Consider the following 22,439-nt stretch of genomic DNA (forward strand, 5'->3'; position numbering starts at 1 on the left):
CTAGAAGCAGAAATATTTCATTGATTCTAAGAGAGTTTTTTTTTTCCATTTTAACATTTAAAAGGGATGTTTCACTGTAACTATTAACCAGACAGCAGTCAGATTGTATTTGTCATACCTACTCATAAGAATCAAAACTTGCCAAGTGGGTGCCTGAAACTTGGAAGAAAATTGCAAAGACAAGAACACTCTTAATAACTGGTGTATCACCAAAGCCGTTGATAGCATGCACAGAGGGCTACATTGTGTGGAAAATCATGAACATCCAAAACTGAGTCAAAAAATGAATCATGAGTCAAATTCTGAATGGAAAGTTTTAGGAATACAGTAACCACGTTATTCTTTTATATTTGGTGGTTTTATGTGTGCACGAAAGTGAAATGTAAAAATATATCTATATAAATGTACACTTTCAATAAATATAAAAATTCTAAGTGATAAGAAAGCACTGTTTCAGTGTATTTTGCTACCTTTTTGGTTAGCGGGAACTAAAATAATGGTGAGCTGGGTGTGTTTTTTTTTAATTTTTTTAAATTGGGGAATATTGGGGGACAGTGTGTTTCTCCAGGGCCCATCAGCTCCAAGTAGTTGTCCTTCAATCTGGTTGTGGAGGGTGCAGCTCAGCTCTAAGTCCAGTTGCCGCCTTTTTCAGTGTTTAGTTGCAGGGGCCACAGCCCACCATCCCCTGCAGGAATTGAACTGGCAGCCATGTTGAGAGTTTACGCTCTAACCAACTGAGCCATCAGGCTGCCTCAGTAATGGTGTTTTACAAGGGATGGCGTCCAGGCAAAGGATAATACGTAGTCTAAAGTGGGACAGTGAGACAAGGGGAGAGAATTCTTGAAATACTAAGAAGGAAAAATCCCCTGAATTCGGTGAATTATTAGAGGAGGGGTAAAGATGAACGGCAAGGAAGTCTAGGCTGGATTCAAGGTTTCAGATTTGGGTAACTGAGTCGATGTAGTAAACTACCTGGGAGGGATAGGAGGAGCAGATTTGGCGGGAAGTTCAATTTTGGATAACATTGCGTGAGCAGTTTGTTGGCAATGTTGAAGGAAACGAATGAACGAAGACTTCGTATCTGCTTTGGTGGGACAGATCCTGCGCCCGGTACTTGAGCCGAGAGCCTGCGGATCTGCCTTGATGGATTCTGCTTCCTCGGAGCTGTTTGTCACAGGCGGGGTGGTGGAGTGGAGCGCCGATCTGGTCTGGGGGCCAGAGCTATGCCTAGACTGCCAAACCCCCGCCTCTCCTAGGACTTCAGAGTCTGGGCCACAGCGAGCCCGGACCCGCCCGCGGCTGTCGGCCGAAGGGGTGCGATTGGCTGGAGCTGCGGGAGCTGGACCGTGGGCGGGCCCGGTCTTCAGAAACTGCTCAGCGATTGGCTAGGAGGCACCAAAAAAGGCCTAACTCAAGCTGTTAAGAGTCGCCCCTCCAGGTTGCCGAGGAGTATTTTCACCTTGCCCTGACAGTTAGACCATAAGCAAACTATAGTTACGTTGTTGAGTAAATGATCCTCACAACCACACTATTCCAGAGTCGGGATGAGAGGAGAGCTGTGATTGGCCAATTTGCTTGGGCTTCGCTTCAGGACTGGCGCCTGTTCCGGGCGTGGATTGGGCCGCAGGGTTGTCAACCTTACCGGGTAGGCGTGGCCGGCACTAATAAAGACTGGTACTCGCGCGGCAACTGCAGTAAGTTCCACCGCCGCTCTAGCTGTGGTTGGTCAACTAGAGGCGGGGCTGGGCAGTTCCGTCGACTTCAGCCGCAGCGTTTCCCTCGCGGGTGTCTTCCCGCAGCCTCTGGAGAGAAGACGGACCCTCCCTCTGTCAGAGAAATGTGAGTTGACTCTAGTGTGGGGGGGCTCGACACCTCCTTGCCAACTCTCACCCCCAGTGCTGGACTCTGCGGGACGGAAAATGGCGCATTGCAGCAGCTGCGGCGACGCGGGGAGCCACCACTGCGCGCGGCCCCCAGACCTGGCCACCCCGGGGAGGAGGGAAGCACCCTACTCCTGCACCAGCCACAGCCAGCACCCTACGGGCGGGGCTGGGACGCGGTGGTCCCTCATTCATTGCACCTTCTCTCGCCTGCGGTTCGCCTCATTCAGGTCTCGGTATAGTGGAGCCCAGGAGAGGGAGAAGGTGGGGCATGGAGACAACGGGTAGGGGTCTCTTGTCGTCTTACTGAATCTGTACTTAGGGCTTCTGGAAAGAGTCATGGGTGCATCTGCCAGTAACTTGAGTTGCCCTGCAATCTCTGCATTTGTGTATGTCCCCACTCTAGCTGTGAAATGTTACCCCACCACCACCACCTAGGCAGTGAGCAAAACTCCAGAAACTTATCTGCCAGTTCTCTGGCGCCAGGTGAGCAGCTCAGATTCAGGAGGCAGTGCCATGTGATTCCAAGCGGCCATTCATCTCGAGGCCACCCTTATAGGAGGTGTTTTCCTTTCATTGAGTCTTAGCGAGGTATTTGGAAGAGAAATAGAGCTGAGGATCTCCATCTTCCCCCAACACATTCAATTTAGTCTCTGACCATCTTCAACATCACCTCCATCCCAAGATCCTGAGGGAGAACTATGGCTAAACAAATGAAGTACCTCCCTGTCACAACCACAATATGTTTAACAAAGATTTTTATTTCTTATTATTGCCTGGAGTCCTGGCTTGGTCCTAGATATATGTGTGTTGCTTCTCCAGTGACAAAAAGGGAAAAGATTTACTTACGTTACATAAAGGTTATAACTATCCTGGATATTTTACTGCTGAATGTTCCCAATTCTCAACCAATAGTATGTGGAATGGTTCCTTCAGATGCTTTATAACCCTTTAACTTTTTCGCTATTTGATTTCTGCAGTTTTAACTATGATGCTCTATGCATTTTGGCCAAGTCCTAGGATTCCATTTGTTTTCATTTTGGGAAGGAGGATCCTTCTCAGCTGACTGGTTCCCAGTAGCACCCATGTGGGATGAAGGGAAGGAGCTGGAGAAAATGTGGTGAATAGCAGGGCATCATACCGTGTCTGACCTTAATCTTGTCATTGGTGCCACCATCCTGGACTGCTTCCAAGACCAAACAGTGGCTTCTACCTACTCACTGCATTTTCCATCCTTAGTCAGAGAACTAGACTGCTTAGCTCAGTAGTAGCACAAGAGTCTGGTGGCTTCCATGGCTTTGTATCTTTCCTCCGTTTGCCTCCTTGATGCCTTAGAGGGAAATGAGCAAGTGATTCCTTAAATGGGGATGAGCAGGGTGTAGTCTGCTAGTATAGCCTCTCTGAGTGTTATTCTCTATCTTTTTAGACTGAAAGAAATTCACTTAGGGAGGAGGAACTTCTGGGTATTAGTTCTATTTTGAGTCGTCAAAGCATTTCCCTGGTGGTGAGTTTGATGGTTTAATTCCTAGATCATTTACTCTTGGACTGCTCCTATGAGGTATGTCTTGTGAGGCTCTGCTTCTGTTTGAGGAGTTCATGTTGTAATTTCTGTTCTCTATTAAATTTGAGAGATCTCCCTCCTGCTGATGGATTCTTCCTTGGAAAAGAAATCTCATGCCTTAAGTTAGACTTTTGGAAGTTCTTTAGGAGGTGAATTTAGCCTCCATGTGTTGGGACATGGAAAGGAGTTTATCTTGAACACCCCACACTAGATTAATCCCTTCTAAAGCTAAGGAAAAGAGAACAATCACTGTGTGTAGTAGTCTAAACCAAGATTTCTCTTTGGGACGTAAGGAACTAAGGTAGTCTCCCGAGACTTGATGCCAAATCTAGAAAAGGAAGGGACAGAATGTCCATGGTGCATGTACACAGAGGCCCATTTCCCTTAGCTTTGCCTTCTGTTTATGCTCTTGGAACAGTTTCATAATTAACACAATTGCTTTAGGCTCCTGTTCTGTCTAAATGAAACCCTCATCTTCTCTGTCAAAAGAAAGCAAGCAAACAGTCCTGACTCATTCCATCTACAGAGGCTATGCCTTTGGTGATTCTCCAAGTTTTCCTTACAGCAGCCCCGATACACTAATCATTGCATGAATCATAACCAATAATTGGATCCCCTTAGCAGAGTTTGTCAGCTTGCCCTTCTTTTCTGATTTAGGCTTTTCAAAAAAGAGCTGTTTGGTCCACAGTCTTGTCCTGAGGGTTTAGTCTTTTTTACACATTTCTTCTAACCTGGATTGGAGTTTTCCAGTTTGACTTCATGTGAAAGGTTTCTGATAGGGAAACAATTTAGGCCAAGCCTGGCATATTTGTCCCTGTAATCATTGTGCCAGGGGATGTTTGAGTTTGGGTCCGAGGGTGGCCCAAGCAAGATCTCTTGATGCCATTCTGGATATCCCTGAGCTTCCTCTAAATGTTGTTACAAGATCTTTAATCTTTTACTGCTTGTCCCTGTGCTGCATCTCCCTACTTGGTATTGCCAAGGAGCTAGAACCCCTTCTAATTGCATATAGTAACACAATTGCCATGAATTTGGTGGTGTGGGGTGAGAATACACTTGATTCCTTTCTTGTCTTGGGTACTTTGTGTACTCTGTCTACTTCTCTCTGCAGGTCTGCTCCAGCTCAGCCACCTACCGAAGGGGCAGAAGGGACTGCCCCAGGTGGGGGTCCCCCTGGCCCTCCTCCTAATACGAGTAGTAACAGACGACTACAGCAAACCCAGGCGCAAGTTGAAGAGGTAGGTGGAGAATTTTTCTCTGAGTTTCCAAATCATAGACGTTTAGAAACTTCTTTGTTACAGAGGTGTAGCTAAAGGCTCTGGGAGGCAAGGCATCCCTTAGAGTTACACAGGGCAGACTTGTGATCCCCTGGTCGTTGTTCTTTCCTCTGTCTCTAGTGGGAAGCTTAGCAGCTTTGTTTCTGAACCCCCCTCAGGTGGTGGACATCATGCGTGTGAATGTGGACAAGGTCCTGAAGAGGGACGAGATACTGTCAGAGCTGGATGACCGAGCTGACGCCTTACAGATGGGAGCGTCACAATTTGAGAGCAGTGCTGCTAAGCTAAAGAGGAAGTATTGGTGGAAAAACTGCAAGGTGAATTTTCTTATCCTCTCTCCCTTTTTGTTCCTGGGCCACAACTCATAGAAGGCAAGAAAACTCTCATTCCTTCCACCGTGCCTTTAGTGGTGCAAGATCTCTGCCATGCAGAACTCTTTCTTGGGAGGAAATCTTGAAAGCCTCTTTGAGATGTGTTACCCTGAATTGGCCACCAGGGTAGGCTATAATATTCAGAACCACTGACTGAAAGCCAGTGATAACCCTGATGCTTTGAAAATGGCCAGTCAAGCTGCTTTTCCTCAAAGGACCGCTGGAAATATTCTCACCTGGCCCTTCCTCAGATACATCCAACATTGACACAGTGGCTGGGCTAGATATGCATCTAAATACATGCAGCTTTTAAGAATGAGCTGAACACTTCACAATGAGAAATGAACCAGTTGACTAATGATCCAAAGTCTGCATCTCCCTTGGAGTTCCATTCAAGGCCTTCAGGCAACAGGAACTAAGGGAAAAGGAGCAAGCTGCAGACGGTCCGATGTTTCTGAGACACTTCAGCTGTGGTCCAGGGGTTTGTTGTCTGTTGAGGAGCATGAGGGTTGGACCCTCCCCAAGAGGCCTGCAGGTGTACTGGGTGATGTTTGGGTTCTTGCACTGTCCTAAGTTTTCTTCCCACATCTCTAGTCCTGACTCCTTTCCTCTTTCCCCAAGTCCAAGGGCCCATTTTTTGTCAATGTTTCCGTAGATGATGATCATGCTGGGAGCGATCTGTGCCATCATCGTGGTAGTTATTGTAAGTAAGTATCACTGAGGTTGCTGGTGGGGTGAAGAGGTGGGAAGGTCCTGGAGTCCTCTCCCAGCCCTGCCTGCCTGCCTGCCTGCCTGGGGAGTGGGGCTTCTCCGACTGAGGTATGGAGATCGCTGTTGTGGGATCACCACCTGGTTCGGGAGGGAGAAAGGGCAAAGACATGGGACTTCCTTGATTGGCAAGGCTTCCTCTGTAAGATATTGTGGGAAGATGGTCCCTTCTCTTCTAAGGGCTCTGCTGTTTGTCACTGGCTTGGGCAGAGGGAGGCTTGGGGATGGGATACCTACAACGGAAGGGCCTGAATGTCGAGTAACTTGATATAATTTGTCCTCTTGTTTTCTCTGTCTCTCTCTCTTTTCCCTCTGGGACTTCCTGGTTCCTGTGTCCAGTCTACTTTTTTACTTGAGAATGTGCCACCCCTTTCCTCTTCTCCGTTGCCATCCAAACTCCTGTTCCTCTCCCTCCTGTTCGCTCAACAAACTTCCCCATCTACCTTCCTCCATCCCAGCCCAGGCTTCTCCATTGCCCATTCCTCCTGTTCTGTTGCTTTGATTTGCACTATGACCCTCAACACTAGAAATGCTGCTCCTGGCACAGTCTTGAAGTAACTACCTAAAGAGCAACAGCTGCACCCCTCCCTACCCTCTTCTTATGTACTCTCAAATTCCTCCAAAGCCAAAAAGAGTTGGAGGCCAAAGGAAGGGGATGGGGCGTAGCTGGGGTAACATGCCCAGGAAAGTACCAGGACTGGGGCAGGAGAAGGGTATCAGTGCCCATGACATCACCAAGAAAAACCAGGCCACTGTCAGGAGGAAACCGTGAACACCTGGGCAAATGGTGGCTCACTCAGGGCTACCCTGGTCACGTGCATCTCTTGTCTTGTGCCAGGCCTGAAGAGGATCCTGGGTGGCCCAAAGTCTCCCTTGGTCCTGGTGCCATACCCTTTCAGGAAGTAAAAACGGTTTTTTTGCAGTTATTTCTAATCTGTTAGTCTAAGATTTTCTACGTCTTCAGGGATCTTACAGACTATTAATTTGTTCTCCAGAGATCTGGAGAGCATATACTAATTGTGAAAATACCAGAACTCTCATGCCCATCCTAGAAGCAGTCTTACAAGCTCATAACTGCAAGGGGCTTTCTGCTGTCCACATCGTCTGCAGCATTCTGTACTGTTCAGGAGAGTACCAAATAATTTTGTATAGCCCAAGTTTGGGAGTCTCAGTCAGTTTTAATTGTTGGCCTGAAGAGAGAATGCCGGTTGGTTGTAGAGAAACAGGGAGTCACGGGCCTAATTTGAAAATAACAAGCTCAGCGGAAGCTACGCTTGCACTCTCACTAAGGAGGGTCCCGTTCCTCCCTTTGTGTTGATCAAGGGGTGTGAGGCTCCTTGGACTTTCGGGGACTCCTTCCTCCACACCACCCCTGTGTACTTGCCAAAGACAGGGATGAGGCAAGAGGTTCTTCTGAGGCCTGCACAGTTCTGAGTAGTAAGAAAAGGCCAGTGTACCCACCAACTCAGCCTTGGGGTGGGAGGCAGGACAGGCTGTAGACAGGTGTGCTTGTGTATTGCTGTGCTGTCATGGGGCCCTCTGGTTTTGAGCCACGTCTCTGTTTTTCCTGCAGTACACTCCCCTTCTGAATTACGTATACCCCTCTGAGTTCCACTTTGCCTCCTTTCCTTTTCTCCTCTTTGCATGGTTTGTGGATATAGACAGTGGAATCTGAGGATGGGAACTACTCAGCCTGTCTTGGGAGCCACTGCTAGGCTTCAGGGTAGGACACTGAGTGGGATAGGCCCAGGGGTGAGGGGAGGCGGGCAGGCTGGGAACGGAAGGGGGAACACCCATGACCCTTTATTCCCTTTGTCCTCCGGTTCACAAGTAGGAAGAGGCTGAGGCCACCAGGCTGGGCTGGGTCTAGATGCTCACTTTCCATGCAGCAGCACTTCATTGCGCAAAATCATCCTTCCTCTCCCTTTGCCCCTGTTTCCCACATTCCTTTCGTCCTGCCCCAGGGTAGGACTGAAGAGCTGGAAGAAAGCAGTCAGTGTGCCCTCTCACCGATCCCTCTCGAAAGTCTCCACGCCCCTCTGGGCTCCTTGCCTGATGCAGGGAGTCACCGCTGGAGAAGAACCACCACTGTCCTCGATGTGTCCCAAGCCTGGATCAAATTGGCCCTCTTGGCCCACCCAGCCCTGTCACAGGAATTACTTCCTAGGTTTCTGTCTCTTTGAGGTTCTCCAGACATAGCTGGCTTTGTTCTTTTGAGAACGTTAGCCCTTCTATTTTCTTTCTCACCCCACCTTATACCCTCTTCTGTGTCTTTGCTGTCCCCCTTCCCTCCTACCACCCATGTGCATGAGCAAATATGCAACTAAACCCTGGGACTTTGCAGTCAAATGAAGCTGAGCTTCCCACATCCCCTTCTTCGGTTTGCTGTGAAACGATGTGGAGTTTCCACTGTGTGTTTGTCATCACCTCTTTGTCTTTTTCCTAACCCCAATCTCATTCTTGTATCGAATAATAACAGCTGTACTTCACCAAAGGCATGTGACATATTTACCAATTTCTTGTATTCTGAACACAGGCAAAAAATACAAATTCCTACCACTGCACTGACTTGCTTATTGCTTGGGTTAGACTATCTGGGGTGGGGTGGGGAGGAGGGGAGTGTTGTTTCTTTCTGGTAGTCTGATGTTGCTTTAGGCCAGAAGAGCTGGCTTATGTGTGCTGGATGGTCTTGAGATTAAAGATCTCTGTGTTAGCAGAGGAAGTGGTCTCCGTTTTCAGCATTCGTACCTGAGGCAGCCCAACTCTTCCAGGTGCTGGTGAGAGGAAGTGGCAACAGGAAGTTGAGTGGGCATCTCACACTGACAAACAACTGTAGGTTTTCTTAGACATCTCCTATCTACCTCCTTCCCTTATGCTGAGTTCCATCTTGTTGATTAGGCAGATTTTAGAATTGAATAAAAGAAATTTCTCCCTTGCAGCTGAGGGAGTGAGAAGTTTGTAGGTATCCTGAAATACCCAGCAACTGTCTGAAGGAGCAGCACCTTAATTGCATCTCCAGGTTACACAGAGCAACTAAGATGGAACCTTAGGGCTGCCTGAGGGCCTTCGTTTCACACCTTGAACACTTTGCAGCTAGGCTTAGGGACACAGCTCAGAAAAAGCTCAGGGTCCAGCGTTAGAAAAAGACAGAAAAGTGGAAAAGCTTTGCCTCTGAGGACACAAGGGGCTTTTATTTGGACAGAATTCAATATGTGCGTTTGGTGGCCCACCCCCCACCCCATTGCCCCACTGCCCCTCACTTGCTCCTTTCTTAATTTCATCCCATTTTCTTTTCCTGCCACCACGCCTCAGATCTGTTAACCTCCACCCAAACATTCTGCCTTCCTGCTGCCCTCTCACCTCTTCACTGTTTTTGTGTTTAGCCCAGGGACACAGTGAAGGTAGACGCCTACACATGTTCAGAGCCAGAGCCAGTGCTCCCGTGATCTGTGATTTCTTCATGCCTTTCTGAGCTCCAGGCCTGGGCTTAGAGTCCTTCTGGGAGCACATGACTACGCTTTCTTTTTACTCTGAGGCGGGAGAGTGGCCGCCCAGAGGGCCTCGGTGTCCTGGCAGAACTTGGGTGATGTAGCTAGGAGAGAACAAAAGGAACAAGGTTGGGTTCAGCTGGGGTAACCCCAAAAGCTGAGGGCTACGGTTGGCGGCTGGCTGGAACTCGTGATGCTTGGGCTTCACCCCTGGTCTGGGTGGAGAGGTGGTTAGAGGAGGCTGATCTATGAGTGAGATGGGTCAGGGGCAGAGCTGAGGGCAGCCAGGCTCTTACCTTGCCATCTCTGAAGCCCCAGGTACAACAGTGCAAGAAGGAAGAGACTGCTGGCAAAAAGGACTCCAAAGGCCATAGTTCTCCTCCCTGTAGGTGAGAGCGGTGTGGGCAGGAATCAGTGGGTAGGAATCAGCTCTGAGCCCACACCAATAAACGGGACAAAGGAGTATGTGTGAGTCCTGGGTTGGGGAACTTATATCAAGTGTTCTCTCACCCAGGAACTGGGCACACCGTAGCATTCATGCTTGTTCAAGGTTGTTGGATGCTCGTGTATTCAGGTAGATTTCTCTACCTCTTCCCACATCGGATAACATTTTTTTTTTTTTACTGCTTTGCAAGAGAGATTTGTGTTAGATTAGTTGTTGACAAATTAGAATTTTGTAAATATGTGAGGAGTGATGGAAGCTGAGATAGAACCCCAGTTTGGGGGAAGCTTACGGCCTAGTGATAATGCCCAGTGCTCCTGGATGTTTGTATTCTAGGTTCTGATTCCTTCCTGTTTAAAACCTTTCAATGACATTCTGTGGCTTGAAGGCCCATGGAGATCTGCCCACTAATAGTGGAGGGTTTAAGGTTGTAGGGGAATCAGGCTGCCTGTTTCTCACATTTTCCCTTTTACCATTTACTAGGTAGGTGACCTTGGGCAAATTGCTTGACATTTGCCAGTTCACTCATCAGTACAGTGGGAGTCATGATAATACACGGGATCATACATCTAAGTGCTAGTACAGTGCTTGATTCATGTACATGCTCAATGTAATTACCTCTCAAACTTTAGGCCACCTCCCCTTTTTCCCATATACCCTAGCTCTAGTTGTGCAGTTCCCCAAATCCTCTTTAGACTGTTTCATATTTGGCTTTATCATGTGCCATCCTTTCTCTCTTGGTGTTCCCTTCCCCCCGAGCTAGCTAACTTGGCTCGCATGTCTCCCCACCCCCACCCCCAGTCATCTTCCCTGACTGCCTAGTCGGTCCCACCAACTGGACTAAGTTCCTCAAGGGCAGCGTCAGGAATTATTCAACCTTGATCTCTGCCTCTCAGCACACTGCCTGGTGCCCTGGCACCTGGGGTTTACCAAAGTCTTGAGATGTGTGGTGGCAGCTATGGAGGCTGCCACCTTGAAAAGAAGAAGCTGGGAAGCAGAACAAGACCAAAGATGAGATGAGGGTAGGAGAGCTACAAGCCCAGGATGGAGGTGGGGAGAGGAGGGCACGCCAGTACCTGGTGGTGAAGCCCAGATGCTGGCCCTAAGGGGCTCATCCAGGGAAACGTGGGTGACCTGACAGGTGTAAGTGGCTCCTGCAGAGCCAGGTTCCGCTGTCAGGGAGGAGGAGATGCTGTAGGTGCCTGCCGGGCTTTGCCGGAGGCTGGAGAAGGAGGCATCAGAGACGGGAACCGGGGCTCCACCCAGCTCCTCTCGGGTCCACGTCACAGTCACATCCAGAGGGTAATAGCCAGCAATGTTGCAGATGAGGGTGGGTGGCAGAGCTTCATCTGCCAAGCTCAGTCGTACTTTAGGGGAAGCTGGAAGAAAGAATGAATAAGATTCCAGAGCAATCAACAGGGTGAGAAGCCTAAAGCCTTTTCTTCTGCTGAGAGTGAGATAGGTTGTGGAGACTGAAATTTCATCCTCAGTGGAGTGCCAAGGGGCGGGTGAGGGGTCCACTCTGCATGCAGGCCATAAAAGGGTACATCTTTCACAGGTAATTGAAAAACCATAGTAAAACCAACTAAAGGTTGGCTTGCTTCTGATGCTAAGCCAGGGATTTTAAAGGGTTATCAGTGATACAATCCTCCTGGTCAGGACCAGTCCCACTGTCCCTCCTTGGTTTGCTGCTGCTCCTTTAGGATGTGGTCTACAAGGGCTGGGGAGATTGGAGAGCGCTAACCAGAGCAGGGCAGCAGGATCCTGGGCTGGGTAGTTTTTCTGTGGGCATATCATGGAGTCTGACAGGGACAATCTGATACCATCTGTGCTTCTAGGATGGAGATGGCGTTTAGGTTGTGGGAATGCAATCTGCCTCTCAGGAAATGCCCTTGTGTTTGGATTCCGTTCTGGAAAACACTTCCAATAGGCATATCCCGTCCCTTCTCTCCCAGATAACCAAGTCCTGCCCTCACCTTGGACGTGGAGTTGGATGATTTGTTGAGCTTGGTACAGAGAGGTGGTGATCTGGCAAATGTAGGTCCCTTCGTCCTTCAGAGTGAGGCTGGACAGGGTGAGGGAGGCATTCCCCGCCATGAGTTGCTGCTCAGGCTCTAGGGTAATGCCCTCCCGCCTGACGTGTTCCTGCCCTGAGGTCCAGCTGGCCACCAGCTGGCCACTGCCCTTATACTGCAGCCGCCACACCACGCTGGTGAGGTCCAAGCTTGGTGCCATGGAGAAGCCGCAGTGCAGGGAGGCTGAGGAGCCCAGCAGGAAACTCAGGGATGGGGTCCGTGTTGTCACCTGGAACTCCACTGTGTTGAGAGAAAGAGGGGGTGATGGCGGACTTCTTCCTCTTGAGGTTACCTGATCTCTGAGCTGTGGGCATGTTGTGAGCATACACTTGCTCCTGCCTCCTCTCCTGGACAGTAAGGCCAATTGAGCTCATTTCCCAACAGGTGGAACCACAAAGAAATGGGGCTCTGGAAAGGCAGTGCGGCACATGGGGTAATCTTAACTATTTTGGAGTCACCCCTGGACAAGCTGATGAAAGTTATGGACCTCTCACCAGGACAATATACGTGCAAAATTAGGGGTTATTGTTGACTTTCCAGTAAGAACCACTGGGATAGCAGAAAAAGCTTTGGAACCCTGGTTCTTTGGTATAACAGCTCTGTGACCTTGGACAAGTCACTTAGTATTGCCAAGCTCGTCTGCTGAAGGCAAGGTTGTTGTGAAGACTAAATAGGAGTAAGAGTGTAAAAAGCACACAGTGGTAGTATTTGTGCCAGACATGCTGAACCTAAATCTATTGAGGAAAACAATCAGACAAACCCGAATGGTGGGATATGCTCCAAGACAACGGGCCTGGGCTCTTCAGACATGTCAGTGCTGTGAAACACTGTTCTGGAGTAAAGGAGGCGAAAGGCACAAGACAACCAAATGGAATGCACGATGCTTATTTGAATCCTGGACTTTAAAAAAGCAGAAAGCTATAAATATTGTTGGGGCAAGTGGAGAACTTTGAATTTGGACTTTATCCTTGACAGTATTATTGTATCAATTTTAAAATGTTGATACTTAAGTATGACGCTCAGCAGTGTAGCAAGCAGTTGGTGGGGTGAGATGGGAACGAAGTGCCCTGGCAAATATGTTCTTCAGTTACCGACATACTACACCCCCTTATTGTTTGCACCACGGTAGCCCACTCCCCACCTTGGTTTGTTGAGGTGATGGTTTTGTGAATATGAAGGAGGATTATCCTCGTCTTTGGTTATAAACTAACATGTGCTATACGTGGCAGCATTTGGGGTGAAGTGTTAAGATTTCTGCAACTTTCAATTAGTTCAAGGGGTCTATCTATCCATTGATGGAAAGAATGTGGCAAATGGTATAACAATTGGTGGACGTAGGTGAATGATATACAGGTGTTCATTATATTATTTCACCTTTTGTAGGTTTAAAATATCCCCAAATAGAAAGGGACTATCCAGCTATGCTAGGACTATGAGACCTCCTCTTTCCTAATGTAGCAGGATAAACTCAGGTTGGAGCACAGAAAGGCCAAGTGTTCTGAGGCTTTCTAAGGACAGGAGTGTAGCCCCCTCATCTTATTTGGACTTGGTTGTCTCTTTTTGGAAGCAAAATATTGGAGTCAATGAACTCTGGAGAAATCTATTGTCATGTCATGTTCTCAATTTCCTGTGTCCTCTGGGATATGCTGGGTTGGAAAGGGCAAGGACCAGGTTTTACTAATAAGAGATAATGAATAAATTCTGTATCCCTGCCCTTTGCGCTGATCGTCTTGAAGCACCAGACCAGGCTGGCTTTTCACTGGGAGAAAACTGGTGCTTGGCTCAGTAAGACTACCGAGAACAGCATACATGAATGGAGCATCACATGCCTTCTTTCCTCCGGCAACACAGTGAGGAGATTATCCCCATTTTGGGTCTTTTGGAAGAAAGGACCAAGGCCTATTGGACACCCTGAGATGACTGATGTGGATGGAGGTGGACTTGTTCCCTTTCTTCTCCTATCCCCCCATCTCTGACCACTTAAAAAAACAAAACTTTCTTTCTGCCCCTTATCATTTTCTCACCTTCAGTCTGCACATTCCCCTGGAGGCCTGGGGGTACTTTCAGCGTGGGGTGCAAGAGAGCCCCATTGTCAGCATCCCCGAGAGTCTTCATCACTATGGAGATACTAGGTCCCCCTCCAGACACCTGCACGTTGGTGATGAACCAAGCTGCTGTCTCAATAGTGGCCTCTTGTCTGGCCTGGAGATAATAGCGGGAGATCTCACAGGTCACCTCCTGCCCACTGCAGTCAGCATGGAGCAAGGCCTCAGCATTGGGAACCTGTACCAGGTTCACTGTGAGAGAAAGATGGCACAGAAGTTCAGCTGGATTGAGAATATGGGAAGGAGATGTGGGTGGGGATACTGGGAACTGGGCTCTCCTAGTGGAGGGATCCCAGAAGGACTGGGCCACAGTGGATGCTCTTACCTGAGGCCTCAAAGGTAACAGGTGGGTTGTCTTTGGCCCTTGTGTCCAGTTGGAAATCGGTGAAGCCCTCCAGGGAGCCATCATCCTGCACTGGCACCTGCCTGAGCACTAGCAAGGCCTTCACCATGTTCTCCTTGCTGACAAAACCTCCACGGTGCCCGCCTTCCTCCACCAAGAAGCAGTCCAAGACCACATCCACTGCCCGCCACTGCCCTGCTGCAGGGAAAAGGCTGGAGTGAAGCCATACCCTCCTGTCCAGAAAGTTATTTCTGTACTGCCCCGACCCCAGCCCCAAGTGTGGTCATCAAGGGGTAAAAGTCTCCAGGTCCTAGCTGTCTCGGTCCCTCCTCCAGTCATTCCCCAAACCAGATTTCTGGGAAGCACCTGCCATGCCAGGTTCGAACTTCTTGGTACGAATTATTTAAAGACCTGGATTTGTCTTCTTCATAGGGGTTTATGTTTTTTATTTACAACTACCAAATGAAAAAACTATCTCTTCAGTTAAAAGGAATTCTCAGCTAAAATAAATGAGCAAAATTGCCGTTGAGAGAGGAGATTGGATGTTTGTGTGGGTGTTGGCAGCCATCTTCTCAGCTTTGGAGCCCGCCCACAGGTCTGCTCTGCTTTCGCCATTAAAGGTGTGCTTCCCTCCCCGACCTGCGGGTCACCTCCCGAGTGATTTCTTAGCGGGGGAACCCCTTCCTCTTCTGCAGGTGTCCCTTCTCCAGTAGGACAGCAGCCCCTACCACATCCATTGCCGAGGCCCCTTTTCTTCATTTGGCCTTTTCCCTGCTGTTCTCAGCCTCTCTCCCCAACACAACCAGTTCCCTACATCGTCAGCCATGGAGCCTGTCTCCTGTTGGGCTTAGAAGGCGAGTGGAAGCCACTCTGTCCCTTTTCCCCTTCTGGAATCTGGGGAGGGTGGCTACCTGGTGCTTCCTTAGCCCAACCCTTCCCTCCTGCCTGCTCCCCACTCACCGGTGTCTGCTGCTCCCGAAAGAGCCAAGCAGAGCAGCAGGCACCACCCCTCCTCCGTGCCCATGGGGGCTGCTCTCAGGCCCTCCTCACCGGCTGCTCTCCACAGCCTCCCTGCTTGCAAGGTCCTGGCTACAGAAGAGGAGTCTCTCCAAACATTGCTTTTTCTCGTCCTCCACGGACTTTCACTTTCACTTTGAGGAAGTGATACTGCAGCTGCCTTTGCTTGTGGGTGAAGCCATTTGTTGCTGGTACCAGAGTCCTGCTCACTGTTTTTTCTTCACACCACACCCCCCCCCACCGCCACAGAAAAAAATCCCTTGCTGATTTCAAGACCTAACTTCAGCGCAGGCACCCTTTTGCTCACCACCAGTCCCCAAGAAATTGGAGATGTGGGGGAAAGGAGGTGGGAGGAGGAAGGGAGAGACTGAAGCCAGGAGCAAGACACCCCCCCCCCCATAGCGTGGGGACCTTTATTCATTTCCTCTTTCCCCCTTGCGGGGAGGGGGGGGACAATACAAGTCTGCATCCAGCTCCCGATGCAAGTATCGGGGAAGCTCCTCCCTCCGATCCCTGATTGGAGAGCTGAGGCTGGGAGTGGCCTGCCTTGTGAGTGGAATTTCAGAGAGAACAGGCGAGTGGCTGTGTTTGACAGTCTTTGTCACTTTATTTTGCCGAGTTTCTAAATCAGTGATAGCACGCGCGGCTTTTGTAGGTGTAAGTGTGCCTTACAACCGGAAGCCCAGCCCTTCTGCAGCACAGGGGTGAAGCTGGCCGGGTGAAGCTGGCACATACTGCTTCCCACCCTCCACCTCATTCCCCTGTGCCCTTGTCACTGCCAATCTCAAAAAGGCACTTTCTCAAGTCTGCATACAGGAAAGGGTCCTGATGAGAGCATGGTGCTGAAATTGAGGGTTCCAGGTCTCATTGCCTCCATATGGTCAGTGGGGTGGGATTGAGGCTAGGACCTCACTGCAGTGATGACCCCCTCCGTGGAGTGCTGGCTCAGGAGTAGGAAGCAGGCTCTGGTTTTCGGTAATCCTCCTGGATGGGGATGGCATCGCCCTCCTCCTCCCTGGGGCAGCTGTAAGGAGAAGCCTCCACAGGCACTCCTGGGCTTCCTTTGTCTGTAGAAAGAATTAGATGAGTCTTTGCTGGTGGTGGTCTGGGGGGGAGGGTGAAGAGAGAAGAGACAGCAAAGAGGGTAAGCTTAGGGAGGACTTTCGGGAGGCTCTCAGCTAAGAGGAGAGGAAGAGTAGGCAGTAACCAGGGTTGGTCAAGATGAAGCTCGGGAGGCATCCATGAGGTTCCAGGCATGGGTGGCAGGGCGGAGAAGGTGGGGATGGGGCCGGGGACAGGTCTGGCGACCTGTATTTTGTCTCTTACTTAGTCCATGTTTTCTTTGTTGATGGAGGAACAGGACTCCGACCATGGTGAAAACAAACATTCCAGAGAGGACCACAGAGATGCGGATGCAATCTGAGCTGCACAGGGATCTCTGGGCTGTGACAGGCAGAGGCCATGAGGGGTTTCTGAGGAGGGCCTAGCCCTTGACTCCCCTCAGCCCAGCTTTCCCACCACCGCTGCCTCTCTCCTTCCCTTCCTTCCTCCCCCATCCCCACCGTTGGACCAAGTCCTTTCCTCATCCCTAGAGTTCCTCTTTTTATTCCTACTCCTAAGAGCTTTCTGGATGTCTTTCCTCCTGGACTCTCCTGTATGCATTCTCTCTGGGGGTGGGGAGAAAACTCACGTGGCCATTGGGTTGAAAGAGCTGGGGCAGGCAGCTTTATGAAGTCAGCCAGAGTCCGCATGTGCCTGGCTGTCCTGGCCTCTGGTAGCTCTGGAAACAGAGGGTGAGCAGCCACCCACAGGGAAAGGCTAAGCTGAAGGCCTCAGAGCCCCGAGAGGTGCTGTTTGAGATGGGAAGGCAGAGACAGGCTGACCAACTTGTGGGGATGGGCATGGAAGTGGGGGTGTTGGTTAAGGGGAACCCTTACCCCAAGTGACTGGACAAAGCGTAGCCTGGGACTTACTTTCGGTGGAAGGGAAGTGGGTGGGTTGTGCATGTGTGCCCGGGCCCTGCGATGGACGCAGGGTCAACAAGGGGTTTGGAGCAGGGTCACACTCGGTACACTCCTTGTCCCTGCACTGCCAGCCCTTGGGGCAGGCACACTCGGCATTGGTGGTGACGGTGCAGTTCCGAATGAGATGACCTGGGGACAGGAGGTCAGAGGAACACAAGACACTCAGGAGGCAGAGACATGCAAGGTCCACTTGCTAACCTCTCCCAGCTCCCCTCCCGCCCCCTCCCATAAATCTGTCCCTTCCCTCACCATCACCCAGTGCCTTTACCATCAGTATTGTTGTTAAGAGGAAAACTTGGACTTTTAGAAACTCATGGTTCAGAAATGGACACTATGAAAGGTAGAAACAGCTTGTATGATTTTCTCTTAACTCACTGAGACTTTCATAATTATTGAACTGTAATATTCCCTTCCAGTCACTCACTACCCTCCTCCCAAGAATAGCCACTAGCCTGACTTCCTTACACCATAAGTTAGTTTTGCCTGTACTGTGTACAGGGAATTGTGTGTGTATCCATTTGGGTCTGGCTGCTTTTACTCAACTCTTTGTGAGATTAATCCATATTGTTGAGTGTAATTGCAGACTATTCATTCTCATTGCTGTGTTCACACTATCCTATTGTGTGAATATACCATGTTTATTTCTCTGTTCTACTTCTAATGTGCATTTGGGTAGTTTCCAGTTTTCAGCCATTAGGAATTATGCTATCGTGGTCTCTAATATGTTTTTAACTTTACTAGAGAGTTACTTGATTACGGACATCCTTTGCCTTTAAAATAAAAATGTTATTCAAGTGTAGAGGTCTGGTGCTGGGTATCTGCTAGTCAGTTATACCGCAGGTGGAGGGTGTGAGGGGCGCTGGACTGGGTTGGCTCACAGGTGGTTGGGTTGAGAAGAGGAGGGTGATGGGGGTGGGGGGCAGCAGCGTCTGGATGTGGGCCAGACTTGAGCATGAGCCTGGTGTGGCTTTAGGGCAGTGCACTCATGGGGATCCAGGGAGAGGAGCGTGAAAGGAAGGTGGGAGGATTCCAAAGACTGCCTAACAACTCTACCAGTTTGCCTTAGCATTTGCCTTTTGTCGGGCAAGGCAGAGGGACACAAATTCCTTTTTCTCATCCTTATGCTCCTCTGGCCTCTTCTTTCTGAATTCTGACTAGTCGTTGCGATGTGGATTTGGATTTCTGTGGCTTACCAGGAATGGTGAGCCCACCTGGATAAGGATCCGTAAAGGGAAGACCAGAGAGGGGAGGGGGACGGCGGTGATGGAGAGGGAAAGAGGTAAGCAAAGGAGAAGACCGGGAGGGGCGATCATGAACGTGTCTGCCAACAGGAAAGGAAGAGCTAGAGAGGGGACGGGGACTGGGTGAAAATGGATGAAGCGCCATTGTTTTCAGTGATGAGCATCCAGAGACCTGAGAGTTCTCTTCACCATGTGTAACCTGTGCACAAAATTCCAGGCTGATTTCTGGCACTTTTCCATCTTACAAATGGGAATGCTGAGGTCCAAGAGGACCACACGCATTCAGCCTCCCCCCAAGCCCTTCCCCAGAGGAGCCAGGTGCTGCCCCAGTGCTTTGGGGAGTCTGTGGGCTGTGTCTCAGGGGAGGATCATGGATTGGGCTTGTCTGGAACACAGCAAAAGGGGTATGGATTGGCTCAGTACTGGGCAAAGGCCTTCTGGTGGGGCCCACAGAGTGAGTGGGGCAGGCGTTGACCTAAAAAAAGTCCAGCCCTGCTGGGGTTGATGCCAAGAAGAGAAAAACATCCATTAACAATCATTTTTAAGTTGAGTGGACTGAGGAATACTTTTTGTGTATTTCAAATGTTGCTGTTTGATTTGCAATGGTGAAACCGTTTATTTAGTTAGGTTTTAAAGAAGACAGCATTAAAAGGCCTAGTGAGAGCAAACACATTTTACAGGCAAGTAGTGGATTAGCTTAGTTAAGTAGTCCACAAGTGTCCTGCTGGAGGACATTTGTTCAAAGGGGCCACTTTAAAGTCTCTTACTCTATGTAGACTGACACATGGTTTCTGAAATTCTAGCTAAAATGGAGAAATAATAAAAGAATTCATAACACCTGCAGATATTATACTTCTTAATTAAAAACAATAAAATTGCAAAATAAGAAAAACACAAGCCACATGCATATTCATTTTCCTACATTGGCTTTTGTGCAAAGAAAGATTATTATCTACTGGCTGGTGTTGTTATGTCCTTAAAAGATGGATTCCAAGTTCCAAATAAATGTCCACTTCAAACCCAGCCAATTCAGAAGTGGGGGGTTGCTGGGCTGTAATCTGGGATCCTGGAGCCACTTGCCCCTTTTTATTGTCTTGATGCTGACCGTTCTGAGCAGTCCCTCAAATGTTGCTTCCCCTTCCCTGAAACACCAGAGTTCTCCCCATCACATCAATATACCTGCTCCCAGGGTGCTCCATTCCCAGAGTTAGCTCCACTTGCTGTAGCCTTGAAGTAACTGCAGCTCCTACGCTCCCTGCTTTTTGCTCTCCACACCCAGCTCTGCCACCTGCTCCCCCAACTGCTCCCCCATCTCACCAGAGTTACAGTGCCGGCAGTTCTCACAGTGGGGCCGTTTGTTGGGGTCTGGTGAGAAGGAGATCCCTGGTGTACACGGGTCACACTGAGCAGCCTTGCTGTGCCCGTCACAGTGCTTCTTTAGGAACGTTCCTGTAAGCAGAGGTCCAGGGTCAAGGCCCAAGGAAGGCCGCTTCTCCGCCCTCTTCAAGGTGGTGTCTCAAGTGCTGCAGGATTCCTCTCCTTGCCTGAGCTCAGACTCGCTTCCTGTGGCCCTTCTCCCCAAACCCAGTTCTCTCTCCCGTACTCACCTGGCCCCTGGCAAGGCCTCCTCTTACCTGGCTTACAAATCTGGCAGCACCATCCTCCCGGAGCCCAGTACTGCTGCTCTGAACAGATCTTGGGGGTTGGGATAGCTGAGAGCCCCACCAGCGTCCCCAGAAGCCACAGCCAGCAGGAAAGTGGCCAGGCCATGGCTCCTGCCCAGGGAGCTCTTTCTGCACTTCAGTTGCTAACTGCTGGCCTCTGTGCTGGGTCCTCTTGGCACCTCCTGGGCAGCGGCTGCAGGCCTTCTCTGCGTTGCCCCGCTTCAGGTGGCAAGCTGACCTTTGATGGCAGTTGAAGCTCTGTTGTGGCTGTTTTTTTTTCTTTCTCACAGCAGCAGCCTCCTATCCCTGCCCCCTTTCCGCATGCTGCATGCTGGGGAGAGTAATAAAAGGGCAAACTGTCAGATCTGCTGCTCTTCACAGGTGCCCCCACCGACCTCCAACTTCTCTGTTTCCGTCTTCTCTGTCTCTCTCGTTCTCATGAAGAATTTAACCCACCTATGCCTGCCTCTTTGACAAAGTGTTGGATGTGCACGGTCACCTCTCCTACCTACACACTTGTACACAATATGCCCACATCACCGCCTGTTCGCAGTGTACACGTTAATCCGCACGTCTTCTCTCCCATCACCACGGAGGGTCAGCTTCTTTTTGCACAGAGATAAGCAGTTTAGAGAAGGAAGGGGACCCAGAACTGAATGTCTGAAACTCTTGGGGTGAGGCAAGTTTTAGAATTCAGAATTTTTCAGATTTGGGGAAGAAACCAGCACCACAGGACACCCTCATGGGGCTGGGGTAGCACTCACATTCATGCATAGCATTTCTGCAGTAAAACGATTGAATATTTAAGTGGGGCGAATAATGACTAACTGGTCTTGCATCAAATGAGATCTGGTTTTACGGCCAAAAGAGTTTGCTATGGAATTGTTCACAGTGGCAACAAGGGGTTAAGCCTCTGTGCTTGGAGATTACGTATGATCTCATTTAATCTTCCTGCCAGCCTGTGATACAGGTGTCACCCACTGCTCATGTGGCCTTCCCTCCTCCCTCCACTACTGTCCTTATCCTCCCCTCCCACCTCGGGCTGTGGGTCACTGGTGCCCTGGAGCACCTGGGGCATCTCTTCCAGCCTTGGGCACTTGGGATTAGAAGTTGATGCCTGTGGGTCAGCTCTTCCCTATTCCTGTGGTTCTCTTGGGAAGACAGATTTGGGGACATTGGAACTAGGTGGACTTTCCCTTCTGGAACACATGGGTCAGACAGCCACCTCCTCCTCTTTCCTGGAGGCCTGAGGCATGTGGCGGCTCATTTCTCCAGGCCCTATTTCATTCAGGGGCTTTGCAGTTGTTTCCACACTGCTCATAAAATGTCACACCCCTGTGATCTCACTTGTTAGATCTGTTCTCTATCTCACTCTTTGGTTTCCTTTCTCTTCATTTTTTCCATCTTCCTGTCTTTCCCCGACCCCCTCTAGTCTTCAGGAGGGTCCTTTTGTGTGAGAAACCACACATGGGTGCGATTTGAAGAGTTACTTAGCAAAACCATCCTTTTCACTATCTCTCGGGGTGCCTGAGTTCCCGCCTCAGAGAGTGTTAACTTTGGGATCTGAGGATTTTGCTGTCGCTAACAGCACTGCCTCATTCCCAGATCACAGTCAGTATCTCCACTGTTAATCTTAAACCTCAAGACTGCCGTGGGGAGGGGAGGCCCTGTGTGGATGGATGAGACCCGAGAGGAATTATAAGGAGCTGGGGACCTTTAAGGAGAACCTTGGCCTAAGGGGGAATTAGAAGACTATCAACCTTTATTAGCCCCTCAGCTGCTCACCGAAGTGAGGCCTGTGTTCTCTGTGCCAAGGTCCCATCTCCCCACTTTTTTCTTTTTAATAAAAAAAAAGACGTATTGGGGAATAGTGTGTTTTTCCAGGGCCCATCAAGTCCAAGTCATTGTCCTTCAGTCTAGTTGTGGAGGGCGCAGCTCAGCTCCAAGACCAGTTGCTGTTTTCACTGTTAGTTGCAGGGGGCACAGCCCACCGACCCATGTGGGAATTGAACCGGCAACCTTGTGGTTAAGAGCTCGAGCTCTAACCAACTGAGCCATCTGGCCGCCCCCTCCCCTCTTCTAATCACTTCTCCATGGGGGAGAAGGCAGGAGCAGGGTCTGCCTGGCTCTCTTGGAGTACCCCTGGCCGGGAGGAGAAAAACCAGGTTTCTGAACCTTACTCT

General features: G+C 49.8%; 3 protein-coding genes across 8 annotated transcripts; 1 reads left to right on the forward strand and 2 right to left on the reverse strand.

The window, feature by feature from the left end:
- Positions 1-1,495: 1,495 nt before the first annotated feature.
- Positions 1,496-13,780, forward strand: VAMP1 (vesicle associated membrane protein 1). Of its 3 annotated transcripts, none has more exons than XM_019754424.2 (5): positions 1,496-1,839; positions 4,553-4,679; positions 4,877-5,035; positions 5,745-5,796; positions 13,599-13,780. In XM_019754424.2, exons 1-5 carry the CDS (start codon positions 1,511-1,513, stop codon positions 13,649-13,651), a joined length of 720 nt encoding a protein of 239 aa, XP_019609983.2. In that variant the 5' UTR covers positions 1,496-1,510; the 3' UTR covers positions 13,652-13,780. The 3 variants fall into 3 exon arrangements, with proteins under 3 accessions (XP_019609983.2, XP_074182251.1, XP_019609984.2); XM_074326150.1 differs by lacking the exon at positions 13,599-13,780 and adding an exon at positions 12,247-12,431; XM_019754425.2 differs by lacking the exon at positions 13,599-13,780 and adding an exon at positions 6,197-8,421.
- On the reverse strand, positions 9,022-15,544 carry TAPBPL (TAP binding protein like). Of its 4 annotated transcripts, none has more exons than XM_019754421.2 (7): positions 15,271-15,544; positions 14,293-14,508; positions 13,887-14,159; positions 11,764-12,102; positions 10,864-11,166; positions 9,642-9,728; positions 9,022-9,449 (listed from the first exon to the last, which is right to left on the reverse strand). In XM_019754421.2, the coding sequence occupies exons 1-7, from the start codon at positions 15,332-15,334 to the stop codon at positions 9,370-9,372; spliced, it is 1,362 nt and encodes a 453-aa protein (XP_019609980.2). In that variant the 5' UTR covers positions 15,335-15,544; the 3' UTR covers positions 9,022-9,369. The 4 variants fall into 4 exon arrangements, with proteins under 4 accessions (XP_019609980.2, XP_074182249.1, XP_074182250.1 ...); XM_074326148.1 differs by having other exon boundaries at positions 15,361-15,493; XM_074326149.1 differs by having other exon boundaries at positions 14,293-14,505; positions 15,361-15,492.
- A 366-nt stretch (positions 15,545-15,910) lies between these two features.
- CD27 (CD27 molecule) lies at positions 15,911-20,505 on the reverse strand. Its single transcript, XM_019754423.2, has 6 exons — positions 20,227-20,505; positions 19,910-20,041; positions 17,301-17,480; positions 17,018-17,107; positions 16,654-16,770; positions 15,911-16,394 (listed from the first exon to the last, which is right to left on the reverse strand). The coding sequence occupies exons 1-6, from the start codon at positions 20,360-20,362 to the stop codon at positions 16,273-16,275; spliced, it is 777 nt and encodes a 258-aa protein (XP_019609982.1). The 5' UTR covers positions 20,363-20,505; the 3' UTR covers positions 15,911-16,272.
- Between the last annotated feature and the right edge of the window lie 1,934 nt (positions 20,506-22,439).

Source organism: Rhinolophus sinicus, linkage group LG02 (assembly GCF_036562045.2).
Source record: "Rhinolophus sinicus isolate RSC01 linkage group LG02, ASM3656204v1, whole genome shotgun sequence".
Lineage (NCBI taxonomy): Eukaryota > Metazoa > Chordata > Mammalia > Chiroptera > Rhinolophidae > Rhinolophus > Rhinolophus sinicus.

Coding starts and splice junctions, on each gene's coding strand:
- TAPBPL (XM_019754421.2), bottom strand. CDS start 15,334: ATGGGCACGGAGGAGGGGTGGTGCCTGCTGCTCTGCTTGGCTCTTTCG. Junction 14,160..14,292: donor TGTTACCTTTGAGGCCTCAG/GTAAGAGCATCC, acceptor TTTCTCTCACAG/TGAACCTGGTACAGGTTCCC. Junction 9,450..9,641: donor GGGGCTTCAGAGATGGCAAG/GTAAGAGCCTGG, acceptor GTTCTCTCCTAG/CTACATCACCCAAGTTCTGC.
- VAMP1 (XM_019754424.2), top strand. CDS start 1,511: ATGATCCTCACAACCACACTATTCCAGAGTCGGGATGAGAGGAGAGCT. Junction 1,840..4,552: donor CCTCCCTCTGTCAGAGAAAT/GTGAGTTGACTC, acceptor TTCTCTCTGCAG/GTCTGCTCCAGCTCAGCCAC. Junction 5,797..13,598: donor CATCGTGGTAGTTATTGTAA/GTAAGTATCACT, acceptor ATCGTCTTGAAG/CACCAGACCAGGCTGGCTTT.
- CD27 (XM_019754423.2), bottom strand. CDS start 20,362: ATGGCCTGGCCACTTTCCTGCTGGCTGTGGCTTCTGGGGACGCTGGTG. Junction 20,042..20,226: donor CTGCCAGATTTGTAAGCCAG/GTAAGAGGAGGC, acceptor CTCTGCTTACAG/GAACGTTCCTAAAGAAGCAC. Junction 17,108..17,300: donor CCACTTCCCTTCCACCGAAA/GTAAGTCCCAGG, acceptor CTCTGTTTCCAG/AGCTACCAGAGGCCAGGACA.